Source organism: Tribolium castaneum, chromosome 9 (assembly GCF_031307605.1).
Source record: "Tribolium castaneum strain GA2 chromosome 9, icTriCast1.1, whole genome shotgun sequence".
Classification (NCBI taxonomy): domain Eukaryota; kingdom Metazoa; phylum Arthropoda; class Insecta; order Coleoptera; family Tenebrionidae; genus Tribolium; species Tribolium castaneum.
Window position 1 is genome coordinate 2,493,425 of NC_087402.1, and position 25,412 is coordinate 2,518,836.

The 25,412-nt window shown below is 41.7% G+C and overlaps 1 protein-coding gene across 1 annotated transcript; it reads left to right on the plus strand.

The window, feature by feature from the left end:
- LOC100141771 (uncharacterized) lies at positions 1-24,843 on the plus strand. Its single transcript, XM_001812890.4, has 5 exons — positions 1-376; positions 11,580-11,639; positions 19,703-19,777; positions 22,320-23,301; positions 23,927-24,843. Exons 1-5 carry the CDS (start codon positions 245-247, stop codon positions 24,070-24,072), a joined length of 1,395 nt encoding a protein of 464 aa, XP_001812942.1. The 5' UTR covers positions 1-244; the 3' UTR covers positions 24,073-24,843.
- The last annotated feature ends 569 nt before the right edge of the window (positions 24,844-25,412 follow it).

The window sequence follows — 25,412 nt, forward strand, 5'->3', positions numbered from 1 at the left end:
GCCGCAGTTCGGATTCAACACTCAGTTGAGTTCAGTTCAGTTTTCGCGTCGGAGATGGTCGCATGAAAGCTCGGATGAAAGCTGCCCTCAAAGCTCCACCGCGCGAAGTTACCCCTGAAAAAGCCCAAAGTGTCCGTGCTGTGGTTGAGTTTCCTGCATGATCGTCCAGTGCTTTCTTTATTTTTCTGTGGATGTGTCTAGTGCTTGAATTTTGATTTGTGCTTTTTTGATTTTTTTTTGAAAAATGGCGTTGTTTTGGCGTACGGTCCTTGGTCTGGCTTCGATCACGTCGTCGATGGCGATTTTTATTGGCGGAGAGCAGGATGTAGGAAGTCCCCTAAGGGTCGCACAATGCAGAGCTACTTGTCTTGAAAGGGTAAGGCTGCCATATTTGTATTCGGGACTTTTATTGTCTCATCGCCTCGCGTGGAAATTGTTTTCCGCAAGTGCTGCCCGAAACAAAGAACTATTTTTCCGTAATCAAGTGCACCTGCTCGATATGATTCAGCAACATTGATACTAACAGTCACGAAATGCACCAAGATCTCGCCGGTCACGAGCAGATCTTTGATTTTCGAGCGTTTTCCGCAAAGATCAATTACATCGTAAATCATTTCAACACAGTTACAAACACTGCGCTATTTGCGCCATGCAACCCTAGAACGTTATTAATTTTTTTCGTCGGTTTAATCTTCGAATCTCGTATTTTGTGCGTTTTTCTCGCGGGTAATATAAAATTGGATACAGTTTTTGTAGTGTAGTTCCGTCGAAATTGACTTAATCGTTGGGTTCCTAATCGGTTTGCCTGGAGCAAATTGAGCCGACAGCAATTTAGACAGACAGTTCAGGTAAAAGTTTCCAGTAAGCTACACAACCTTCATTAGAGGAGAACAAACCACTTTGTCTCTCGTCGTTCGAAAATTTCTTCGGCTGTGAAACGTTTTTCTCATTAGTTGTGCGTGCGAGCAAAGTGCTTTTGATTGATCTTTGTATTCCGTGCACAGAAATGCACTGGGGGTCACCCCCTAGTTCGAGGGGATTTAAATTTGAATATATATTGACAATGACTCGTCGCTTTTCCATTAGTGGCCGCTCGAAACGATCCTCCGGAATCATAATCCCGAAATTTGCATTTTTCGCCAAAGAAAACACGCGACTTGTCAAATTAACCCGAAATTGACTCGTTTAAGGATCGATCGAATCGTCTAATCGCATTCTAATTAAGACAAATCTATGATATTAGCCGACGTGTCAAAATTGCGAAAATTGATTATCGAAAATTTGAGATAATGAAACCGGCGAAAACCGGCAATTTCGAACCCCACGTATAATTAAATTACCATATTTTTTGCAACACGATATCGATGGCTATGGATTTTGTTGAAACTATAATTATACCAACAGAGCGATCCTCGCAAGGCCCGGATTCGTGCAGTTGCAATGCACTCATAAAGTTCGTATAATCTCAAAACAGGCCATTAAAATCCCCAAACCATTACACGACCCCCTCATTTCACCAATAATTGCAGTTAAATACGAGACAAATTAAAATTGTATCACGAGGCAGGTAAAACCGGCCCTGGGCTACCCATCAAGATTAGAAAATAAAATGGGCCTGATTTTATCTGCTTGCACTTGATTGAAAAATGGGACGGCGAAAAAATCCAGGTATTGAGACATCGCCCATATCGAGCGTTCCCATCTTGGCGACGACCAAAAATCAAATTTTACAGACGACATTCTGGCGGAGAAAAAGCGTGATTGTCGTAATGAGCGGAAAGATTTGTACGAAAAGCCGAGCTTTTTGGATACGACACTGTGAATTTGTTTGCGGCCTGGTTACGAGGAATGAGCGGGGATTTGGTTAGGTGACACTCGAAACGACTTCAAACCAAAAGCGAAATTTTAATGCAGGGACCGAATCCACGTTTTTATTTTTTCGCTGATGATTCTCGAGGAAGTGAAATTGGGATTGCTTGTAGATTTAGCAGGGGAAATAGATAAAATTGAGTTAGTGGATCATTGGGGGCGGATAAATGATTATGTGAAATGAACTAGATTGAGGAGAGATTGCACGGAAAAATGGAAAGAATTTTTCCAAGAAAGAGCATAGGTGGTTGCAATTAAATTAAATGTTGGGTAAAACTCCAGCTAGACGTGTGATTGTTGTAGTCGTCGCTTATTCACCCCACGTGTGTAAATTCCCTCTTCCGCCATATTGTTAGTGCTTCTAATTGGCCAATCTGGCATTGAGATCTGCAGACATGCCATAACGTGTGTGATTTAATTGGGGCAAGTTATCACGTGAATGTTTAATTAGAATCGTTTAATAAAATGTCCCTTTGTCGTCGCGCTGATTGACAGTTAATTTCGATTTGTAAATGAAACCGTTTGAGTGTAACGTGGAAGAAATCGTGACAATTGACGGAGGTGGGCCAGTAAAAAATCGTCCACGTCGTTTTTCGTTAATGATTTGAAACGGTGTAAATCCGGCAATAAATACGGAATTCAATCACCAAGTTATAACTTAATCCCCGTCTGGGCTGTAATCCGAATTTATCGACTTTTGAAATTTAAATGGCGCGGGATTTTTTCTTCGACAGACTAGTTGCGGAATTGTATATTAGTTTATATTAAATACGGCTGATTTAATACAGCTGTAAACCAGAATTACGGGCTAAGATACGGCCGTTTTATGAAAATATGTATCGAGGTGTATTAAATTATTGCGGTCGTGGCTCGGTTCGAATTGACGGGACACAAAAAGGAAAAGTCTTCATTAATTAAACATTTGTTTTTAGAATTATAATTTAAAATGATAGAAACAGCATGTATGCTTGTTTTTCCAAGCGGCTCGCACGGTAAAAATCTCGAAAACTAGTCGAGGTGAACCCGTGCCGGTCTTTGTATTTATTAACGAGTTAGATTTTTTGTGCTCGGGCGGGAGAAAACGTTTCAATTCCTATGCTAATCCGGGAGAACGGCCGCAACTTTTATTATTTATAAAGTTATTTCTGTTTATTGCGTGACTCTCGTTTTTAATAAAGGGGGCACCCTCGAAGCGACGAGGGGAATTCACAATGAATTCGAAATTAATTTAGTAGAAGACTGAACGGTTAAGTGCTGCCAACGACGTCTATACTCCCGAAAATAATCTTATGAAGTAAACTAGATTTGCAATTTAAACAGAAACAATGACAAGCGAGACCATGTGACGAAATTTGAATTTCTAAACCCGATTCAGTAATTAAATCGTAGGTCTGATTTCGCAAAATATTCCTTGTGTGTTTGCCAGCTAAAACGACTTTATTAAGTACGTGCAGTCGCAATTTCGTCGAAGAAGAGTCCCAGCGACGAATTTCTGCATTTCACACACTCTCGAAACATATTTAAGTTTTTTGTCGAACGCGTCGGCCCGATTTTTCCCATTACGGCCGTGTAATCGTATCGGCTGCGGTCGTCACACAAAAACTAAATTGCTAAATTACTAAGCAATATTTTCTCGGAGAGGCCGGCCGATAATTTGATTACCTCATCCTAATTATTTTCTAATTGAAACAAGTACCGGAATTTTTCGAATTTCAGACAATTATTAAAGGTAACTTTCTAAAAAGCGAAAGCAAATGACACGTTTACGGCTACACGCATTGTTATTTTGACCGTTAAGTACCGTATGAAATGTTAGATTGTTGATGCACACCTTATATTCATCAAAGATACAATTTGAAACGATGGGTGTGTTGTTTGGATTATTACGAGTGAAAGCTCACACAGGGATTGGTGAACTTTTCGTCAAAATATAAAATTAAACGATTTTTGTGTAATCCTACGATCTTGCCTCACCCTTTACAAACACATTCTCTAGCCAAGTTTTGATATTAAATAAAGAATGTTTGTTTATCTGTGTTTGTACGATAAAACCATTTATCTGTTTGTCAAAGTCTTGAAACTAATTAATTACACAGTCGATCTAGGCTATAATGAACGACTTCGTGATTAAAATTGAATGTTTGAATAGGAGTTCTTCATGTACCGAGTGTTGCCTCGCTTTGCTTGGTTTAACGGTAACTGTGCCTATCTCACATAACTCCTTATCTCTTTAACATGTTTAAATAACTAAATTTATTTAGAACCTGTGTAGCAATGTGCAAACATAATTGTCACTGGGAGGAAACGATCGGCGCAAGTTTCACTTTCAAGCAGTGGCACAGTTATTTTATATTATTATCTAACTGGATTTTATGACACTCATCACTCGTTCTAGAGTTTGTTAAAACCTACGCCACTGCTTTTGAGGCTTGATTAATGTGTCGCGCATTGGGGTCAGAGTCAAAATCGGTAGTCGCTGGAAGATGGTCCGAGTATTTCTAAGACGCCGCCGAATTCCCGATGCATGTGTGGTCCAGCATGGTCCTCATTAACCTCCTCTTGTCCCGGGAATTGCCATCATAGCAGCGAGAGTCTCGTCCTTCAGCTTTCGATTTTGCTTGGAGTCGTGCGTCGCTGTTTTGGGCGCCTTGTGTCACCATCGCGCTCAAGCTCGCATTATTCATCATATTTAGGCCTCGGTAATGGTGCTCGAGATGGTGGTGCGAGATAAGAGAGCGCGAGCACGTCCTTCCTGAAAGGTTCGCCGGCACCGCCACACCACACCCAAGCCGAATCATTTAAACCAACAGAACCGAATACATCATAAATCTAATTAACCCCGCGAACAAAATAACCTGTCAGTCGGCCGTAATAAATAATACTCATCACCGCTAAAACACCTGGTCTAAAACAAACTAGTGCACAAAGAGAACAACAAAACGCCGCCGGAATAAATAACGGCCGTTGGTCAGGAATCAATCAAAGCGATCGCACAATTGGATTTATTTCGGGGACCAACCCCGAGAAGCTAAACTAGGCCTTGACGAAACAATGCCATCACACACGCTCACATGCAATCAGTATTATTCTTCTCCCCATTTACATTGAATGCTATACATCTTCTCCGAACACGAAGGCAACAGCGAAAATTCGCAACACATAAATCTTGCCTTGCGATGCTAAATAAACTGTATTTTATTGGGGCCTTCATGAATATGAATCCCGAACCTAACAGGCCCGATTGAAATTTTATTTGCTAAATAACCAACGGCCTTTGTGCCCAAAAACAATAGCCTCGAAAAACGAATTAACACGACCCGGCCGGCGCCACGTTCACCCAAAGCGCAGTCTGCGAATTTCAAAAAATCTTCGCCTCCTCCGGGACACACATGCGCAATAATTGCATGCGCACGATTTCGTCAAGTATGAAAATTAATATTAAAAGCACCATTTATAATCCACTCTATACTTTATTGTACGTATAGTAAATAATTTTCTCCAAGGAATTAAAAGAAAATAAAGTAAGCAAGAAAGTAAGATGAGCTTTACAAAAGAAACATAGATATATTTGGAGAATCAACTGGTACTATTATTTTAAAATGTTAAGTACGACAGTGGGTTTCCTTGCGAAAATTTGGTTCTAATTAGTCTCAACACGTCCCTAATTTGTGCATGTCGTGGCCGAGCTCATAAGCCCTTCGACAATGGAAGGCAGCGTTTGATTCGTCTTGCCAATTAAGATCCACGCAGGCCGAGGCGGCGATGTGTTTTTATGGCCAGTGTGTGGCGGGCAGGTCTCGTGACCTCGCTGCAAAAGCTCGAAAGCCCAATTTATCCGAAAATCATGGATATGGCCGCGTGGACAACTGAATGGTATAGTAGGGCAGCCGTCGGTGATGGACGATAGGCGGAGGTAATGACAGATCCGGACTCAATAGTCGTAAATTACGGTCCGCGAGCGACAGGTAGCGTTTGTTAGCGCGGGCCGCTGCCCTCGGGGGTAAATATGTATAAGCCGTGTACGTATACCGTACCGACACGACACACAAAACGCATTAGGAAAGCACCTACCGGAGCGCTCTCGACACACGCACTCTTCAACAAAGAACGACTTCGCGCAAATGACTCGGAAAAGGAGATCGTTAGAGTTAACGATACGATAAGACTGCCGGGAATGCCGTGAAATATCACGCAGATGCATACGCGCGCTTGGACCAGCTCCAAACCGTTCGATTTCAAACTACAAAGCGGAGCACTAAGCACCTATTTGGGCAATTTTCGAAAAAGGCCCAACCCGCACTAAATAGAAACATGTAAAGTTAGCAGGCAAAAAGTGTAAACGAAACACATTTTTTGTCAAAAACAAACACTTCATTGTGCCTAATTGTAATAATACGGGGTCTGCATAGACCTGGGTGATATAATTTTCTATGAATGGACGAAACAAAGACAATGCTACAATTAAAAATTTCGGAGAAACGTTAAGTAAAAATAATGAAGATACAATCGTTTTTGATGAGATATTGTTTCGAGCGTCGGGCGAATCGCTCGCTCGCGCGTTCGGTTGCGTGCGAGCGGCGTTGGAATGAAATGATGGAGGGTATCATGTCGGTGCGGCAAAGCGTAACTAGAACGGTACCCACGATTCTGATTGAAGTACATATTTAACGCGAACTAACCGCAACGATTTACGTCCGACTGTTTGAATAAACACAAGCATTGTCGAAGAGAGACGAGCAAAAAGCCAAGTCGTAACGGTCCGGCCTCGAGTTCAAGTCGATGCAGATTCACCAAGAAAAAAAGCGAACACGATGGTCGAATGGCACGATGTCGCCGTTTCCATAAAAATTCATGGCGCGCTAAGAGATCACATACGACTTGCTCCAATTACAAAGGGAAACAATCATGACCTCTTTGGCACATTTCGACATCTGCTCTGCTCTTCTCCTGACATTAATCAGAGAAAGGAGATTGCGTTTTTTGCGGCGAACTGGAGCAAAGGTTAATAGTCTAGCTGTCGCTCTGTTTCTGATCTACCGGCTAATGTGTTGATTTGCATAAAGTGGAATTTGTTTTGGAAATTAATTGATCAATAAAACGACTCGGAATTATAAACCGTTTATTGTAATTTTCTCTTACGGTCGTATCATTATTGAAAATATGATTAGTTGTAATTATGGATTTTGCCGTCTCGAAGCGTCAATACCTTCCAGTGTAAAGATAGAAGTGTATTATTGACTGCATTCCGTTTTACGCTCCACAGTTGTTATTACAGAATGATAAAAACCCGATCTCTACTATCGATTGAATATTGAAAACTGTTGTTTTTGAATAAATTTACATGACTTTACCCAGACTTTTATTTATCCCTTTTGTCCACATTCTGCACTCGCTAGTTAATTAATCATTGGCGACAGTACACAGAAAAATCTTAAGTTTCGCTAGTTGGCAGTAAGTTGCCCTTTCTCTTGACACATGTTGAACAAGCTCTCCGCCGGTAATTTGCATCATGAAAATTACCTTATGCTCGTTAGTGCAGCGATTATATGCGCCGCAGTATCGTCTCCTACTGTGGTGAATTTATGTGTAGCGCATCCGCCACCGATCCCTTTTCTCTTGAAGAATCCGAAATTGATTCCGGGTTCTGAAAGCTCAATTCACGCCACTTTCGACACGAAAGCGATGCGTGATATAAAACAAATTCATAAAATCTTTATTGCCGGCAACGTTTGTTTATACAGTTAGGATCAAAGGATTTCGTCGTAAGGTGGAAATTTCGGTTGGTAATGAGGAGGAGAAGGAAGAAGGATCGTCGTGTGGGCATGTCACACACATATTGCAGTCTCTCCGCGAAATTTATGCAGCGAAACGCGTCATGTATAAAAATGCTTCGCAGCTGGTCGCGGAATTCATTAGGGTGACATTTTACACGCCCAAACTATTCCGGCCATTATGTATTGAGAAATATGAATACTAATGTGACTCGGATTGTGTGTTTTTTTCTCGAGAAAAAGACCTGTTGTGAATAATGTTTCAACACTATAAGCGCTTATTCGGCCGATCAAATGCGTTTTTAATAGTGTAGATGTGCAATTTGCATGATGTAACGCCGGCGGCCGCACATCTGACCGGATGTTTATTGTGAAAGATGTTAAATTAATTTCATAACAGTGGAGCGTTGGTGGCGCGTTTCATCCCTTTTGCGACGACAAAGCTGCGTATTTGGGCAAAAGCTGGTAATGTATCCAAATTGATACAGAACTTCTCAATAATATGTAAACAGAGCGAGGGCTTTGGCTCGGGGTGAAATCTGGTCGTGTGTGTGGGACACAAAGGATAATTCGCATCTGTCGCGCTGGCCCTTTGATGATTCCCTATAGTTAACCCGCATTTGATGCGGACATACATAACGTGCTAATGCATACATATATCCGCGCTAAATTCGTTAAATAATTTCCCACTGAGCTTTGATGTTATGAAAAGCTTTGTATCGATGGAAATTGCGGCAGTTTTTAATTCGTCCCGCCAGCCCCGCAAAAATTACTCTCCAAAGCTTATATGCTACGATTCTAATTAGATCAAAGCCGTTTCGGGACGAACATGCAGCTGTGCATCTAATGCACTCTGCACGGTCCACTCTGTGCTACATTAAACAAACAGCCAACATATTTGAATTGGTAATGACTCGTATCTAGCCTAGGTCTCATATCTACGAGATGTCGGAGGTCAACTTACATTTGATATTCACTCCTGAGGTCAGCTCGGCCACTGCCGGGAACTTTAATATTTAGATTGCCTCCACAACCGGGACGCTACAAGGGATGCCCGTATTTATTGCACAGCGAAATACTGCTGACGCGCCGCCATAAATCCTGCACGACGCACTAATATTTACATTTTTAAAAATAGACGACTCTCTCATTACGCCGACCCACTTTTGGGTTGATACATTGCTCCGATTTAAAAAAAATAATACGTTATGTGGTAAATTTGCCCCACTTCTCCGTGCTGATCCTCGAATCCTGGCAGGTCCCGGGAGTGCGTTTACCGTTATCAGCCGGATAACCCGCGGCTTTATCAGGAGTTTTGTATTTGTCATAACCGCATTGCGTGCCACCTGCTTGTAAACAGTCGGCATAAAGTTATTCAGGTCTGGAGGAGTCGTTGTTCCCGCAGTGGACTGCCGACAATTCGCAACAATGGCCAGATAAAGACGGCCATTTCGCTGTTGAATAGCGTCGTTGCGGTGTTAAGTGAACACATTAACGTATAGAACTGCAGACGCGATTTGTTAGTCCAACCGTTTGCGGATCTCTCGCCTCCAAAACGCAGCCTCGCTTCTTTCTCATCAATCGATTTTTTGCAAACATGGTGAAATTCCCACCGAAGGAATTTAGATTAAAGGATGTTCGGTGGCGAGTCCGACATAAAGCCATCGTCGCGCGGTACTTTGCTGTCGAATTTACACAAAGTTTGGTAGCGCATTGAAATGGTAGCGCATGTTTACGTTAAATTGTGTGACATTCCTTTGTATCATTAACATTTAATGGGAATTATGCCGAGGCGCGCGCCATATCTCAGCGCACAAAGACAACACATGTTCGGCTTGTTTTCTCGTATTCCTTTCGCAGCACCGGCCATTTTTCGGGCACCAAAATCGTCGCCATGACGACGTAATTCGGTTAGGGGCATCCCCGAGCGGCCAAATTCGCTCCCTGCAGTATAAACACTTGTGACGCGCCGATATTGATGTAAGTTCGCGCTCACCGATCGTTTGCCTTGCTCAGATTGTTTACTCTCGATGGATGCACATGGCGCACGATATTAAACTGGCACCGGGCCAGGACTCTGCATCCATAGGTGAGTCACGACGGAATTAAGACCACGGTCAGTTACCCCCGCATAAAGGGCACCCCCTAACGAACGCCCGATGACTGATTGATGGTAGCGATTCCACCGAAATACGCACACGAACCCCGAAATCTGTCCCCATCGCTTTCTTTATCGGAACAGTTTATCAGCTCGAGGGTCGACACTAGCTAAGCCAGTTTTAAAACACTACAAATTCTCCAAGCGGTCCCGAGGGCCGCGGGATAAAAACTGATTCCGAAACACTATCGATATTCAAGCCATAATTTTGTAATTTGAAATGGACTGTCAGAATTAACCAATCGTAAATCTATTTATGGCTCTGCGGCCGTCGAATTGTTTGCATTACTGATGCGATATTTTCCGGCAGTTTTAATGGCAGCGTTATTTATTAATTAGTCTTGACTAATATGAAACGGAAGTGCCGCTTGCTAACCATTAAAATAGTTTTACAACTTGAAAATCGCAAAATATAGCCCATAAACAGCTGATTTGACTGTAAAAGCTCGGTCGGCTTTGTGCACAAAGTTGAACCGAAATTTGTCAATAAAATTTATTGAAGCGAATGCTATTGCCCATTATCGGCACATTTAAATCATCATTTGGCCATTAATGCGGCGTAAAAAACGTACAAACTTGTCGGTCGATAGAGAAAATCCAGCTTTGCCACCTAGTGGACGACAGGAAGGCTCTCGCCTCGTGGGGTCGATTTAGTCCGTACAAGTAAATAATTCAATTACATTTCTTCCCTGGCTAATCGCCGCGAATAAATAAATGTCGGCGACGTGATATAGATTTTTAAGCCTCGCCGTGTGTAATTATGCACCGGCAAAGTCACTAAAAACAATTAAAAGCTCTTCTCACGACAATGACATGGCGCGTACGATCGTAGATGGTCATGCAACGATCGCCTTAATGGTTCGACCAACAAACACCTACCACGACGAAAAGGATGACGACATTGCATCTCGGCACTGATTAAACTCACAGACGTGTTTAATTATAATAGGGGAGAGCCACTACGAATCGTGACGTTCCGAGTCGAATTCGATTCACTCACGCCTTGCCTCTTGCGGAGATTTTTTAAGGGGATGATCATGAGACATAAACGGAGTTCTATGCAATTTTATTGGGAGTTCTGTGCGAACCATAAACACACAAAGTACGGGATTAGGTCTTTAAACGTTACAATGGATCGGCTGTTTACGGGCGATTTCCCCGACGCAACAATAAAAGGTTTTGTGACTGAATGCTCGAGATATTAATTAGGGACGGAGCGCTTTTCCGATAAACGTAAAATAGTTTATGTGACATGTTTATAATAAGTAATGAATATTTAAGGCGGTATTATGGCGTTTGAATATTTATGGAAGTGGTCCGAGTGTCGTAGGTGTTGCGGTTCGGAAGCAGCGCTCAAAGCGGATTTTTTCGTAGTCGTATAGTCAAATTCCTGTAGCCGTTTTGTTTTTTATTGTAAGAGGTAGAGATTTTTAAAATACCTTGAGCGTGGAAGAATACGTGAAAGTCGTTGTTTGTTCGGTATTACGTTTCGTGTTAGGCAAGCAAAACAATCCCTCTAGTTCGTTCTAAGCTCGTATAAGCTGGCTTAGAGAACTGGGATTCCAAATTCTGGGTGTAATCACGATTTCTCCCGACGCATCTCAAACCATTTAGATCGGTATCTGGATAATCCGCGCTCTAGCTCTTATCCGATCACAAGAGCGCGCTATGAGACGCTAATTACATACTTAACTCGCAATAAAATATTTATGAGACAAGGTTTTTTCCGGGTGAGTTGTTTGGTCAAAACCAAGCGCTAATTCCCGTTGTTTTTGTTGCAGTTTTCGAACGACGGTCCTAATGGAGAGTCCATGTGTTTGCAAGGTCCCGATTGTTTCATGGTGAGTATTATGTGAAAAAAATTCTCCGAATGAGTGAACACCGAAAATTTCGGGTTGTAAACCCGCTCCGGGCATTTGGCAGCGTTCACGAAGAACGTAATTTTCACCTCTGTTGGGTCCAGTAATGATTTTTCCCGTCTCGGACGTGATGTTTTATACCGGTTTTGTTTTTGTTATAGTTTCTCCGTCCTCGGATCGAGTCCGATTTTCACACTGGTACTTTTTCGCCCATATTCATTAATTTCTTCTCCGTGTCATAACGGAACCGGTAGCTCGTGGCGTCCTCAATCAGATAAATTGCCAGATTAGTGCGCTCCTATTTAGACACTATATACTTTAGGAAACAATCGCCACTATCGATTCGATCTTTTTGCAGTAGCGACGGAACCGCTTAAGTAACACTCTGTAATTGTGCCTCCACCTTATAATTTCATTTGCTCGAGGATAAGTTCATTTAACACCATCTGTTTTCGATAAAGCTCGCGCTATCGGCTTTCAGCCGGATATTTCATTTGCTGGCAAACACCAAAAACAACCATTACACGGCACCATCTTTGCTTAAACCCCACAAAACTTCATTAATTTCTCCATCAATAATCTCCAAAATAAAAATATATATTTCCGGTCCAGGTCTGTCACACACACCGAACTGCGGAAATTTGTTTCACTGTCGAGGCACTTAAATGTGCGGCCCTCGAACTGCAAACCGCGAATTGATTGTATTTGATCTCATTTTTCATCCGGGGCGCCTATTTAAACTTTGCCGATTACGATTTATTAGGACGTTTTTATATCAGGGCTCCCAGTCACGAGACTATTACGGCTGTGTTATCAACGGAATTGGATGGAGTCTCCTCAAACCGCGGATCGAATTCTTCAGACGGCGCATTTTTAGGTCACGTACGGTGCCCTCGGGCCGACAAATGCGCCCAACATGCAATTTATGACTTTAATAACGAAACTGCACTAATGCCGGCTCTGGAATCGGCGCGCTTGTACGCCTAAGTTCATTATTACTGGGAAAAATTGAAATGAGCCGTAAAATCCCGGTAATTGGAATTGCACTTTGAAGTAACAAATAGACTGATAGTCGTACGCATCAATTTGGGCGATTTTTATACAATTTTTCATTTGGTGCAGTCAGCAGTTTCTGCAATGAATCACGGAATAACGATCATAACGGCCAAATGGTCGCAGTTAATTCCGTCCATTGTTGCTCCAATTCCGCACATGTTCACTTCCAAAACTGTCACATCTGCAAGTGTCTAGTAATGAGGCTATTTATCATTATTGACGTGTTGTGACTCCGTACAAGCAAATATTCCTTGTGTTCGGGTGCAAGAATAACAAACACTAATTACCGGTGGCAAAAATAGAGTAGATCGCGACCTTGTAATCTAAATAGAAATGTCTAAAATTTTACAGTGGATTATGACTGGGCAGTTACACCACTCTTGGTATGCCGATAAAAATCAGTTAATTGACTACTAGAAGCCTATAGACAGATTACAGTTATTGATTATTTATTACAATGAATTAATTGCGAAATTTCATTAACCAATTAAAGAGAAAACATGTTCCGAGCTGCCATTCCTTTATAGTCATAATGACAACTTATAACCCGTTTCCTGGAGGCTCCTAATGGGTTCAACTAGAAATTTTTGAACAATTCGTCCGTAAATCACCCCATATATTTGAAACAATGGTCCGTAATTTCCAAATATTTCCTGTAAACTTGGTCCGGCTCGTAAACATGACAAATTTTTAGTGTATAGAGAGACCCTAATAAATTTATGGGGGATGGCCCTCCTGTCGGGTGCGTTTACTAAATACTGGACTTTTCGAGCAATAAAAGTGACACTAGCGTACTGCAGGGGGTGCAAAACTAGACATTTTTTATTGCCGCATTATTACAATAACCGACCGGACTTTACTTTTATTGCTTTATGGAGTTACAGATTGAGTTACTGGGTTGTAAATAATGATTTTGGAAACGTCACGAGGCAATAAAGTCGTTCATAAATATTCCAAATTGTTGTTTGTACAAATTTATTTCGGTGTGATTTATAGCGGCAAATTTTGCGAAAAGAGTACGAAAAATTTTCGTTTCATCCGACAATCAGACGCCCGACTTGTCTCGGAGGGTTGAAGACGAATCCGAGGGAGGGTTTTTGTCGGGGCGAGCTTTTGTTGAAATGCTTCGATTGTTCATCAGTTCGATACACCTCACCGAGAGTAATTTGTGGCATTTTGGCCGACTACACAAATCATTCACGCGCTACTTTTTTACGCAGGAATTTCTCTCGCTTTGCATAATAAATATTAATTTACTTATTTAAATGAATTCCGGGTTATTAATGGGGCCAATAAAAGAGCGACAGGGAATACCAATACTAATTTTTGTATGTAATTTGTCACTCCATAAGCACTCTCCGAATTTGGAATTTTTTGCCATAAATCGGCTTGTAATGATGACAAGTTGAAACAAGATGGATCGTCTAAGCGAAAAACGAATTTTCTCGTGCTTAATTTTGGGTAAATTCAGCAGATGGTCGCTCGGGCGGGAAAAATGTGTTTTTGTACCTCGGAGGTAGGTCGAAAATATACCATTTGTTTTCATCACCTCCCACGTTATTGTATTGTTTCAAGTTTAGTGACCTTATATTATTTAAATAGCGGGATGAATTATGTCGAATTTTTGATTTGTTCCCATCGATGATGACCTTTCAAGTCTCCCTCGTAATTACAAATGGTGGCGGGTTTTCCGGTTGAGGAGAGCCGGTTCTGGCTCATCCAACTATCAGCTGATTAGAGATCAGTGTTACGGTATCTCCGATATTTTATCTGTAGTTTAGTGGAAGTTTCTGTAATTACAAAAGTGGCATTGTGAAGGTTCGCGTCGTGCTGGCTTAGATCGAGATACGTTGAGAGGCACAACCACGACTTTGGTGCACTCTGCCCCATCACCGATCCCATCTCTGCCAATTTAATTATCTCTGGAAGCTAGGGCTCGATCAATCCCCGAAATTTCGGCGCTCTTATTTATACTTCTTCATTATTAGTAGCTGGTTAAATCGAGTCAAGGTATCGAGTTCAACAAATTACAGTGACCGTGATCGTGTTGTGGTCATTACTTAATGCCGATATCTCACGAGTCGTGAGCAGTCGCGATCCGTCCAAGGGGCATGAGGAGTGCCACCCACCGTAGATATGTGCAATAAATTCATATTTTCCAGAGCCGGACTTGTGGGAACCGGAGTGATATCTCAATACGGAATCGAGATTTGGTGGAAGTGAATCACGCAGGGGTCGCGCCGACCCATCCATCTGTGTAATTAAATAAATGCATTCCTGTTGATCCCTTATTGTTTTCGGGATCAGGCTTTGTGCATCTTTTATTGCGTGCCGGCTGGCCTAAGCATGACAAATGCATGTGTCAATGCTATAATGAAGTCTAGAATGGGTAAAGTCCCCCGTATATACAATTCAGGATAATTTATTGCCAGGATATCCCATATCCTCGCGTGATAACGCCTCGGCGATACGGAGGTTTAGTCACATGCTAAGTACAACAATCCACTGCGATCCTCGCGGCGGCACACCCGCCAACAATGAGTGTCCTTACAATGGCCGACTTTGCTCTTCGTTCCCCTCGACGAGTGCCGGCTAATATCTAATATCAGAAAGTACTCGCATCGGGGCCAATCTGGTGCTACTCTTTTTACATTCTTTATAAACCCTCCACTTATCACTCCGAATGATATGGAAAGCGTCGTAACCACAAATTGAAAAAATAAATCGACGTTTGCAATTTCTCCAGAGGCGACGCGATAAAAACACAACCACGAATCTGACATCAAGACAAATAGTTTTTGTCAAATTCTCAGGTTCGCCCTCGCTGAGGCGCTCCTGCGGGACGCCGCCAAGCAACCCCGACGAGCGACAAGTGTATTTATTGGCGGTTATTACCGGGATTTCGCCAGACTTAATCAACCCCGACCAGCTAAATATTAAACGTTTCATTTTTGCAAACACAAACAAATGTTAACCAGTGCTAAACCTAGGCTCCAAAACGTTCAAAAACAAATCGTATTTTAACAATTTAAAGGCTGTGGATAAATATTTCATCGAGTATTCAAGTACTTCCAAAACGATGGAGAAGGCGCATAGAACTTAATGGGTACTATCTCGAAAAATGTTAAAATTATATTTGTAATTTGTTTCCATTTTGATGCTTTAATAGTATTAATAAACATATTAATGAACGCAAAGTCGTGTGAGATGTCTTAATAGTCATTACTTGACGAAACATTTTACGAAATTTACAGGAGAGCATTGGGCTTAAAAATTACATTCTCCTTTTTTTTAAATAACCAGTTATCCATGAATAAATGAAATTTGTTGTTGGATTGTGTGCCAAGAAAATAATTATTTGAACATTTCTACCAGCTTTAAATCTAAAATATTAACATATATTTGGCTTAATCCTTTTTACCATCACCTTTTACAGAATTATAGTTATAGATTTGATGTTGATATTGATTTTTTGGACGAAGGTTTCTGGAGCTTTTCATTGTGCCAGTGTAAACAATTTTTATTTTGGCTTGTTTACGCAAAGCGTGGTTTCTTGAACAATTACAAATCAGCCGGAGAGTCCGGGTCATCCGGAAAGATAATTAAAACCCTGTCGATGCGAAATGCATTGTTGCGCCGGTAATAAACTTATAAATCATGAAATTAGCTAAAATGGCCCCGGAGTGATTTGCTATTATAGTGGCCGGTACCCCCTTTTATGCCGTGTCTGAGCGTATCGCGAACGTGCATCTAAAACAGCCAGCACATAAAAAGCGTATTAATCGTGACGAATTATTGGAAAAATCCCCGAGTGGTCGGGGGCGTAATTTGGTTGAAATTGCGGCTGTTAGGAGTGCTCGATTTTGGAAAAAGCGCGGCGCCATTGTCGGCACGAAACGGGCCAGAAAACGCGTTAAGCGATGAGTAAGTGGCGGGCTAAAAAGGTAAAACCGAATAATGGAAAATTTAATTGTTCCACATGCAACGGCGATGATGAATTCGTGCTGCGCGCTTTTGTTAAAAAAGTGTTTAGGAATGGCACAACTTTGTAACTTCTAATGGATTCTAAAGCCGAGCTTCGGCGCGTATAAATTTTTGCGGGATAAAAATCGATGCGTGCAGACGATTCATTAAATTTAAAATAGAATCGAGTACGTTTAAATTAAAAACGCATCCAATTATTGTTCGAAATGAAACTGTGAAACGAAAATAATGGCGTTTTGCCCCCGGTTTTCATCGGATGCAAGACAGATTTATGGCGACCGCAATGCATCCACTCCGAATTTCAACACCAGAATTCATTTAACTTTGCTGGTCTTTGATGACGGACTGGTGGACGCGATGTCATTCGTCGAACCTCACGATAACATCGCTAACAACTGGACGGAAAATTGCGATTCCTTCCCTTTTGTATAATTCTACAATTACCGATAAACTCTAATGATAAAGATAAGATGAGTCGTTTTGTGGGAAATAAATTGTTATTGCAGAGCTCGCGATCTGTAAACAACAGGGAAATTCTGATTTGGGTGATTCGTCGCTACCTGCCATTTCCGTCGAATTGCCCAATTTCTTGAAACGGCTGGCGGTATATTTGGGTGCAATTTGTCGCGAAATGCCCACAATTATCGTCGGCACACCTGGTTGCAATTTTCTGGTCGACGGCTTGTTTTCGAAAAGCGATTCAGTTTGGTTATTTGTGACAAACAAAGTTTGAATAGAAATCCAGGTGTCGTCGGGACAATGGTCGTTAAGACCCAAAAAGATAGAATAGAAAGGTGTCAGAGTTGCTGGAATTCGAGGTGAGGAGATCGCCTCGATCTTTCACACTGCGAAATCGAATCTTGTTTAGGTTTTTGTCGGATTAAAGGATGAAATGGGCCGGATTGAATGAATCGGGGAAAAATGACGCGCGAGTCGTTGTGACACGAGGAATTTAATTAAATCTCCGGTAGATGTGAAAAAAACGAATTACACATCATGGATTGGTCTGTCATTATGGAAAGATAGCCCCCCTTGGGTCATACGTGAGGCCGTCAAACGATCAGTAGGTAGCTTTACATGCTGAATATAAACTAAAGTTGAATGATTAATTTCTCCGTTGGACTCACGACCTCTTCATGTGTGAAAGATTGATTGTTGGATCGGTATTAAAGAAACAATAACTCACGTAATCGATCGCTCCTCTACACACACGAGGAAGACGACCAAGATGGAACGTTGCGGGCGGACCGACGTCGCCTCGCATGTGGGCATAATTCATTTCAATTACACTTTTTAGACGGCTTAAATCTCTGAAACAATGTGGGTATTATTAGATGAGCGTAATTCAATTAAGCGCCCCGACTCCAATTGGAACAGAAACATTCTTCTTCTTCTATCGTTGAAAGTGAATTTATGCACTCGTTGGGGAAAGCCTATTGGCTTATTTTCCATATTTCCAATGGGTGTGTTTGCGTTTTTGCGTCTGGTAATGGTTCAATTTTGAACACAATGTGTGTGATTGGATCGGCGGTTACCCGCAGCGAAATCCGTCCACGCTACCGTATTTAATACTCGGCTAAATCATGCGAGTCTTGAAGCGACTCCGGGTATCATCGGAAACGATCAAGCCAGGCGACAATACAATATGTAATAATGATAATCATATACATGGAATAGATTATCTGGAGCCCTTCCCCGCTTCAAATTACAGAGGCTGCGGTTGTCATTGGGTTCTGGTGCGTTTTTCACGGTAGTTCGTCCATCGAACCCCGTATTTGCTTAAACGACTCCTTTATTCGCATAGAAATCTCGTGTGGTTTTGATTTCTTCATTGTTGCCGATGACACTCTGTAATTGAGTTTTATACTTCCAGCCAAGTTTTAGCCTCAAAGTCGGGACTTGTACCGTTTATACTTTATCATCTTATTTAATAGTTAACCGTGAAAATCGTGACGTGGTGATTCTATTTCTCTCTGTAACAACAATGTGGAATGGTCCGACATTCTTCATCTCGTTACTCGAGACGACTGTGACAGAAAGAACAAAATATTATTGATACAACAGCCGAAGACTGACATTGACACAAAAGAGAGGCGCGGAACGGATTTAATTGACACAAGTACAAAAGACCGACGACTAATTGGACGAGGCGGATTCGCGAATTACTCAAATTGCAACACTTAGTTATCTCGAGATCGTAAACAGACTTTTTACCAAACGTGTCCTCAACAACGCTAGTCAAAACTCGCCGAGCTCTTTCCACAAGAATTGTGTGTTATAGAGCTGTTACCGAGAGAAATACTAGTGCCTAGACTCTCTGATCGTTGAAAACCAGTTCTAAAGAAATAAACTCGATTTACGGTCATCGTTCACTTCACTTAGATGTATTGTGCATAAAACGATTAAATTAAAAGCTACAACTTACAATTATTTTACTGCTTTATTAACGGGTCAAACAACCAGATTTTACGACCACAAAACAACAACCATTCCGCCCTTGTGGGGCAAATGACCACCAAAGAAAAAAAAAGAGGCAAGGGGAATTCAAAAAATTTGCTTCACACATAAACTTTTAATTTTTTCTGTTTATTTGTTTATTGAAATTCGGGATGTCAGTAACTTTTGCGAATCAACAGTTTTTAATAAGGTAATTTTCGTATCTTGTCGCCTTTCGGGAAAAATTGGGTGACTTGGTTAATAACGCCCTCGATGGCGGTGATTCGTTCGAATTTGTTCCGTTGATGGAATTATTGATAAAATTGCACCGCGGCTTGGTCCTTGATTCGGTTTCTCGTCGATTTGGGTGTTCCGTCCGTAATGATTGTTGATGAGACGGTGCGCCTGTTGCGGTGATGAGGTCGTAATTTTTTCCCAACATGTGTACAGTTCGTGTCATGTGTTTCTGTTTATTTGCTCGTTTAATATCCACTTTCGTCATTAAGCGCCGCAGTTGGCGCTGATAAAACGAAAGCATGTCCCGTCTGTACCGATTTTTTCTGTTCCAGTGTTGGGAAAACTGCGAGCTGTTGCAGTCCAACTTCCAAGTGTGGGGGGTCATGTGCGAAGAGAAAGAGATCTGTGTAAGTATATCCAAAAGATGGGCCTCGGAAGAGACCCGTGCGGGACGCGACCATTAATCATCGATGGGGTTCCGAAGGCGTAAAAATAAATTAAAACGGAACGTAACAAGTTGGAGTTTCTCTCCGATGTAACTGCCCAAATATAATGGCTCGCATTGTATCGTTTCACATAATGGAGCATTCACCGGGACTCCCATAATGAAGAATTGTCATGCAACGCGACCGTTTGAATTATTGATTAATTCCGTCCAGATTACCGGCTTTAAAATCCGGGAATCGTGAGGTTTCCCCGGAGATACACCGGGAGATACAAAACTAACGCCGGATCAGAATGAAAGTTTAATTACACGGAACATAAATATCGGTTATTTATTAGAGAAGTGGCGAGAGGGCAAGACGTGAATTTCAATCCAACGCGCTCTTCTACTCCTTAAAATTCCGATACTATACCCTCGCAAACTTAATAAACACCGAAGCTTGCGCGCCAACAGACCCTTCGCCCCATTCCAACTAGACAATATTAAATTAAATCTATTAATCTTTTCTTTGAGATGCAAAAGCTGTTATCTGCATTCGAGACGCGTCGAAACAATGACAATTGAATATGCAAAACGGGGACAAACACCGGCAGCAAGAGGATTTCAGACAATAAAGGCAGAGAAAAAGCTGTACTTAGTGCGCACGGAATGCGAGCTTTGCCGAAATCAGATTTAAAAATCACGCGTAATAATTGCGCTCCTAAACCAATTTTGTTGGAATGCAAACTTTGCCCAGTTTAGACTTAAAAATCAGGTGTAATGAGCTCGTGGGGTACTTTATGGTAATTATTCCGGCGGGAGGTCCGCAGAATTGCCTCTCTTCGATGTGCAATGAAAGAATTTTTGCAATTACGTTTTTATAGGCCACGCAAGACGCAAATAAAAGTACTTGTATCGAAATTATTTATTTGTTGTTAGGAAAAGGAAACAGTTCTTTGCCCAACTCTCAAGTTAAATGGCAAAGTGATTATCTTTAATTGAGTCTAATTTTTTAAAAGGCGACTTTTGATGGATGCTCCTTCGTTTGAGTATGGCTTGTATCATCTCTCGAGAGCTACCATTAGGTATATTCTTGACATTTCAAGCGAATTAACTTTCATAATTTTTAATTAAGTGTTACACAATAAACGGGTCGCGAGTCCGGCATTTATTATCACTGTTAATTGAAAATAACAGCTTGGCAGTTACAAATTCGTCTAAATTATTCATATGGGGGTTAGTTTAGCGTCGTTAAGGTCACAGACCGTATAATTTTTCTCGCCGCCATAAATCAGCTCGGAGAGAAAGTGACCGTCGTTGCTAATTATTCCGACATTTGATGCAATTAATCGTGCAGCAAACGAGGCCGTAAAATATCCAACAAGTGCGTTATTACCGCGAAAGGTCCCGCCATCGAGGAGAACCTTCATATTCATTAAAACGTATACTTAATTAAGAGCACATAAAAGTGTGAGCAAGTATGCGACATTTAAAACGTTTGTTGTGTTTCTCTTGGATTCTTTTTCTCCTCCAATGTGAGAGAGTCTTTATTGCCTCTTGCATTCCGGCACTAATGCGGTTTCTCTATCCCAGACATGCATTTAATCAAATAAAGTGTATTTCCCGGTTTTCGCCAACTTCGACGCCTCTATTGTCGCGAAGAATTAAACTCTAGAGCCTCTCTCATGCATATGAAGGACACGAGGCTGCACCAAGCTGATAAATCCGACCGCAATTAAAGCCGAGATCAGGGCACGCCTGAAAAACTGCGCTATTCACCAAACCACCTAATAGAATTGGGACTGTTTTACATACGCGACGACACAAAAACTATTTTTGTTGGAGGGATTTTCACTAATTAAAACTCGGCACTATTAATATTGGATTAAAACAAAGCCGCAAACTCGGCTCTCACTCAACTGGATTACTGCCTGGCTGCACAATACGTGCATTCAACATTACAAGATTTTGTCAAGTCTTAATTAGGACCGAAATAGCGAAATCTTAGCAAAGTGAACCCTAAGGTTCGTATTTAATAATTATTTTCTCGAAAACATTTGCCGACCTCGCTGTTATTTTTCTCCGATCGATTGATAAGCAAACAGATGGTTAATTGAATTCTTCCCGAACCAAACTTTCGTTATTGTATCGGTGAATGGGCTGTAGTTAATAATTTAGCCGATGGTTTGTCTATTCACCCAACTTGGTAATAACCATTTAAATTTTCAATTACATACATTTATGTGACTTCTGATTCTGTGGAAGTCTATTGTTGGGTGTCGCTCTCTAAGAAAATAAATTTCAATGCAACTATCAATCACCCGGTGTGTTATTCTGGGAAAAGTGATGGTAAAGGGTGTTTTTCCCCGGATTTGAATTCCAAGACGCTTTTATAAGGCAAGTTGCTTGGTCGTCGAGCGCGCATCTAATTGAGTTCAGGTGTACGTCCGTAATTATACCGGTTTAAGCGATTCGATGCCTGTCCAAATGTAAATTAGATGTCCAATAATTACCGTTTCTTTCAGTTCCCTGGCTGTCAAGAAGCTTGCCGATTCCATGCGGAAGCCTCCACGCAAATCCAGCAAACCCAGCCGGTCATCCACACCAAAGGCGAGGGAGTCATCCAAGTGTCCGAGGCGCTGGCCCGCTGGCCGCGGCCGTCGTCAGTCGACCAGAAAACCCCTCTAGTCTACGTAGTGATGATCAAGAGCCAAGGCGGCGTCTGGCGACAAATCATCCAGACTCTGGATCTAACCACGCGCGTTCCCCTCAACACCGACAAGAAGGGGGCGATGCTGCGGGTGCTCGTGGTGGACCCCCAAGGCCTGGTCACAATTTACAGCCCCGACGAGGCCAGTTTCCGCGAGAATCGCAAGCGGAAGAAGACGATAAACACGGAAATTAAGGCAACGACGAGCAAGAGTCTGACGACTGATTCGGACGCTCCCTGGACGTTGCGCGAGGTCTCCCTGATCCATCAGAAAGTTTTAGTAATCGGGGAGATCGCCTGGGAGCCGAAAGCCAGCCGCGGTGTTTACTTGGTGACTTGGGAAGTGGACGGGGGCGGGCTGAAAGGCAACTTGTTCACCGATTCGACTTGCGTCACTCTGTCTCTCTGGCCCGATACGGTCTATCACATCCAAGTCGAACTCGTTTCGAGGATCCCCGGAGTCGAAAACCTCAAATCGGAAATGATGGACTTGGACACGGGACGAGCGCAGAAGGTCTCCACTGAGAGTCAGCAAGATCTGCCCGAAGATATCGATTATAAATCGCCCCTTTTGTCCGTTTTAGTGAGTGCGTATCAGGGGGAGAGCACCAAAGCGAAGTGGTACAGCAACGATGCGATGTGGGGGGCGGCGCTCGCTGTGGTGCTCTTCGCGGTACTCTTGGGGGTGGTGTTGTGGCGGTGTAGGAGGCGGTACGGCAACGCCATCGATAACATGATCACGGGGGCTTCCGCCATCAGGAGCCAGAAGCTGGTCGAGGACTTCACCGGGTACACAGGTAATTACTTCATTTATTCCGACCAATTAATAACACAGTCGCTGTGACTATTTTGATTTCGGAGATTCCGCATTGCACGTGGCAATTAATGTTGATTTCTTGAGGAGGGTTGGCCGCGCTCCCCTCGCATGTTCTGTTTGTCTTGAGTTTGTTGTCCGTGGGCGATTGGCCTAAATTACTTGTCATGTTGGCTAATAGATCGATAACACCGTCGGTGATAATATTGAAGTGTTGTTTAGAGAAGCTTGAAAGCGTGTATCAGCCCACAAAAAGAATCCAAGCATGCATGGTTGGTTTATTGCGCACGTAAACACAAATAAATGCATAAAAATGTAAAATAAAAGCAATTTTACAACAGTTTGCAGGAAGTAATCAAAAAGTTCGGACGGATGGGTTTTATTCTAATTCAGCGCGAATTAAAACCGAATTTATACAAAAGTCGGGTCCGCGAATAACTGTTGTTTGAAATGGACGTAAATTGATTTTTTTACGTGAGGATTTAAATATATTACGGCCATAAAGACGGGACGACGAAACAAGTTGGAAACTAATTTGAATATTAATATTGTGAATGGGTAGAAATGTGTTCTTTTGAGTTTTTTGTAAAAGAAGGTTTTTGTTTCAGGCTTCCAACCAATAATATCTGTGATGTCGACTGACGAGACCAAATACGGCAAATGTGAGACGCCGGAAGTAACATTCCAAGGTGCCCACACTAGCAATTTTTTAAGTGAATCCGAAAAGACTGCACGACACGAAGTTCAAGTGTGACGACATAGTTGTGATGCAATCAAAACGACTCGCGCCAAACTGGATGATTAAAAAAGTTCCTAAGTTTTATGTGAAAAAATTGAGTGAAAAGTGTCGCGAGTGAGACAATTTTTAAAATGATCCTAAGTGTATATGTGTATAAAAACTAGTCTAAATTCGAACATTTTCAACCGCTGATAATGTCGAAGTTGCTTGAGACTGTCTAAACTGATTTTGTTGCGTTGTGTACGGAGACGAAGCAATTCTTCAATCGATGTAGATTCGAAATGACTGTGTTATTATTTTGTCAATTTTTATTTATTTTTGACGCTTAGACTTTTGTACATAAATTTATCCCAGTTTTAGGACGTCCAAAAACCGTGAAAACTGTAAATTGCTGATAATCTTATTGGAAACTCAATAATGTATTTGTCAATATTTGGACAGTAGCTGAGTAGTTATTGTTGGTTAGTTAGCTTCATACATCAGATGTGCTCTTTGTCTCGTATTTTACGACCGGGCATCGTCGTGCTCGAGATTTTCCTTCGAATAAATCCGGCCCTGCTTGATTGACCTATTCCACACCTAGGAAATTATAATTTTTATGAATATTTTAAGCTCGAGCCATCGACGTCCGCATCTAACCGATCATTAAATTAATTTCGTTGTAAATACTTTATTGTATTATAATTATCTATTATATATCATATAAGTTATTTTTCTATTAAACATGGTCTTAGTCAGTTCCATGGCTAAATGTAAATATAATTATTATAATTATTATCAGTGGAACGTTGCGTTTCATTCCATCACACGAATAAGCCACCCCACGTACATAATTTCGCCAAACAATATCAATCTTAATAAGCTGTCAGATGAAACGTTCGGAAACCTCGAAAAACGTGACGTTATCCACTCGGGAAATCTTGTCCTTAAAAAAAGAAAAAACTTTTCTCAGTTAAGAAATTGAAATTGTGGAGATCTGCAATCATTACCGTCACCTCGAGCCAGCCGAATCGATTGAATGTAATGGAATTGTAAGGTTTAGTCGGGAAATCGAACAAAATATCCCCGGCTGGATGGTAGCTGCACGTGCTACAACAGCATAAAACCAAACATTGACTTAATTGTTTGTTTATTTGAACTTTTCATGAGACTTGCGATGATGGATTTAAAGTCGTGCCGACGCTGATCGATGAAAGCAGCCAGGAACTGCATGTCTTACAGATTGTAGCCAACTTCATCAAGCCCCAAACTCAAATTTCAGTTTTAAATTCCTTGCGCCAGTATCGCGGAAAAAAGATCTTTCCCATCTTCATTGTCTCGTAATAATAACAAGGAGTGTTTTTCTTCGGTTATTA

Excerpts from the sequence above, each read along its gene's own strand:
- LOC100141771 (XM_001812890.4), top strand. The coding sequence starts at position 245 with ATGGCGTTGTTTTGGCGTACGGTCCTTGGTCTGGCTTCGATCACGTCG. Across the intron at positions 377-11,579 it reads GAGCTACTTGTCTTGAAAGG|TTTTCGAACGACGGTCCTAA; the intron begins GTAAGGCTGCCA and ends TTTTTGTTGCAG. Across the intron at positions 19,778-22,319 it reads GCGAAGAGAAAGAGATCTGT|TTCCCTGGCTGTCAAGAAGC; the intron begins GTAAGTATATCC and ends CGTTTCTTTCAG.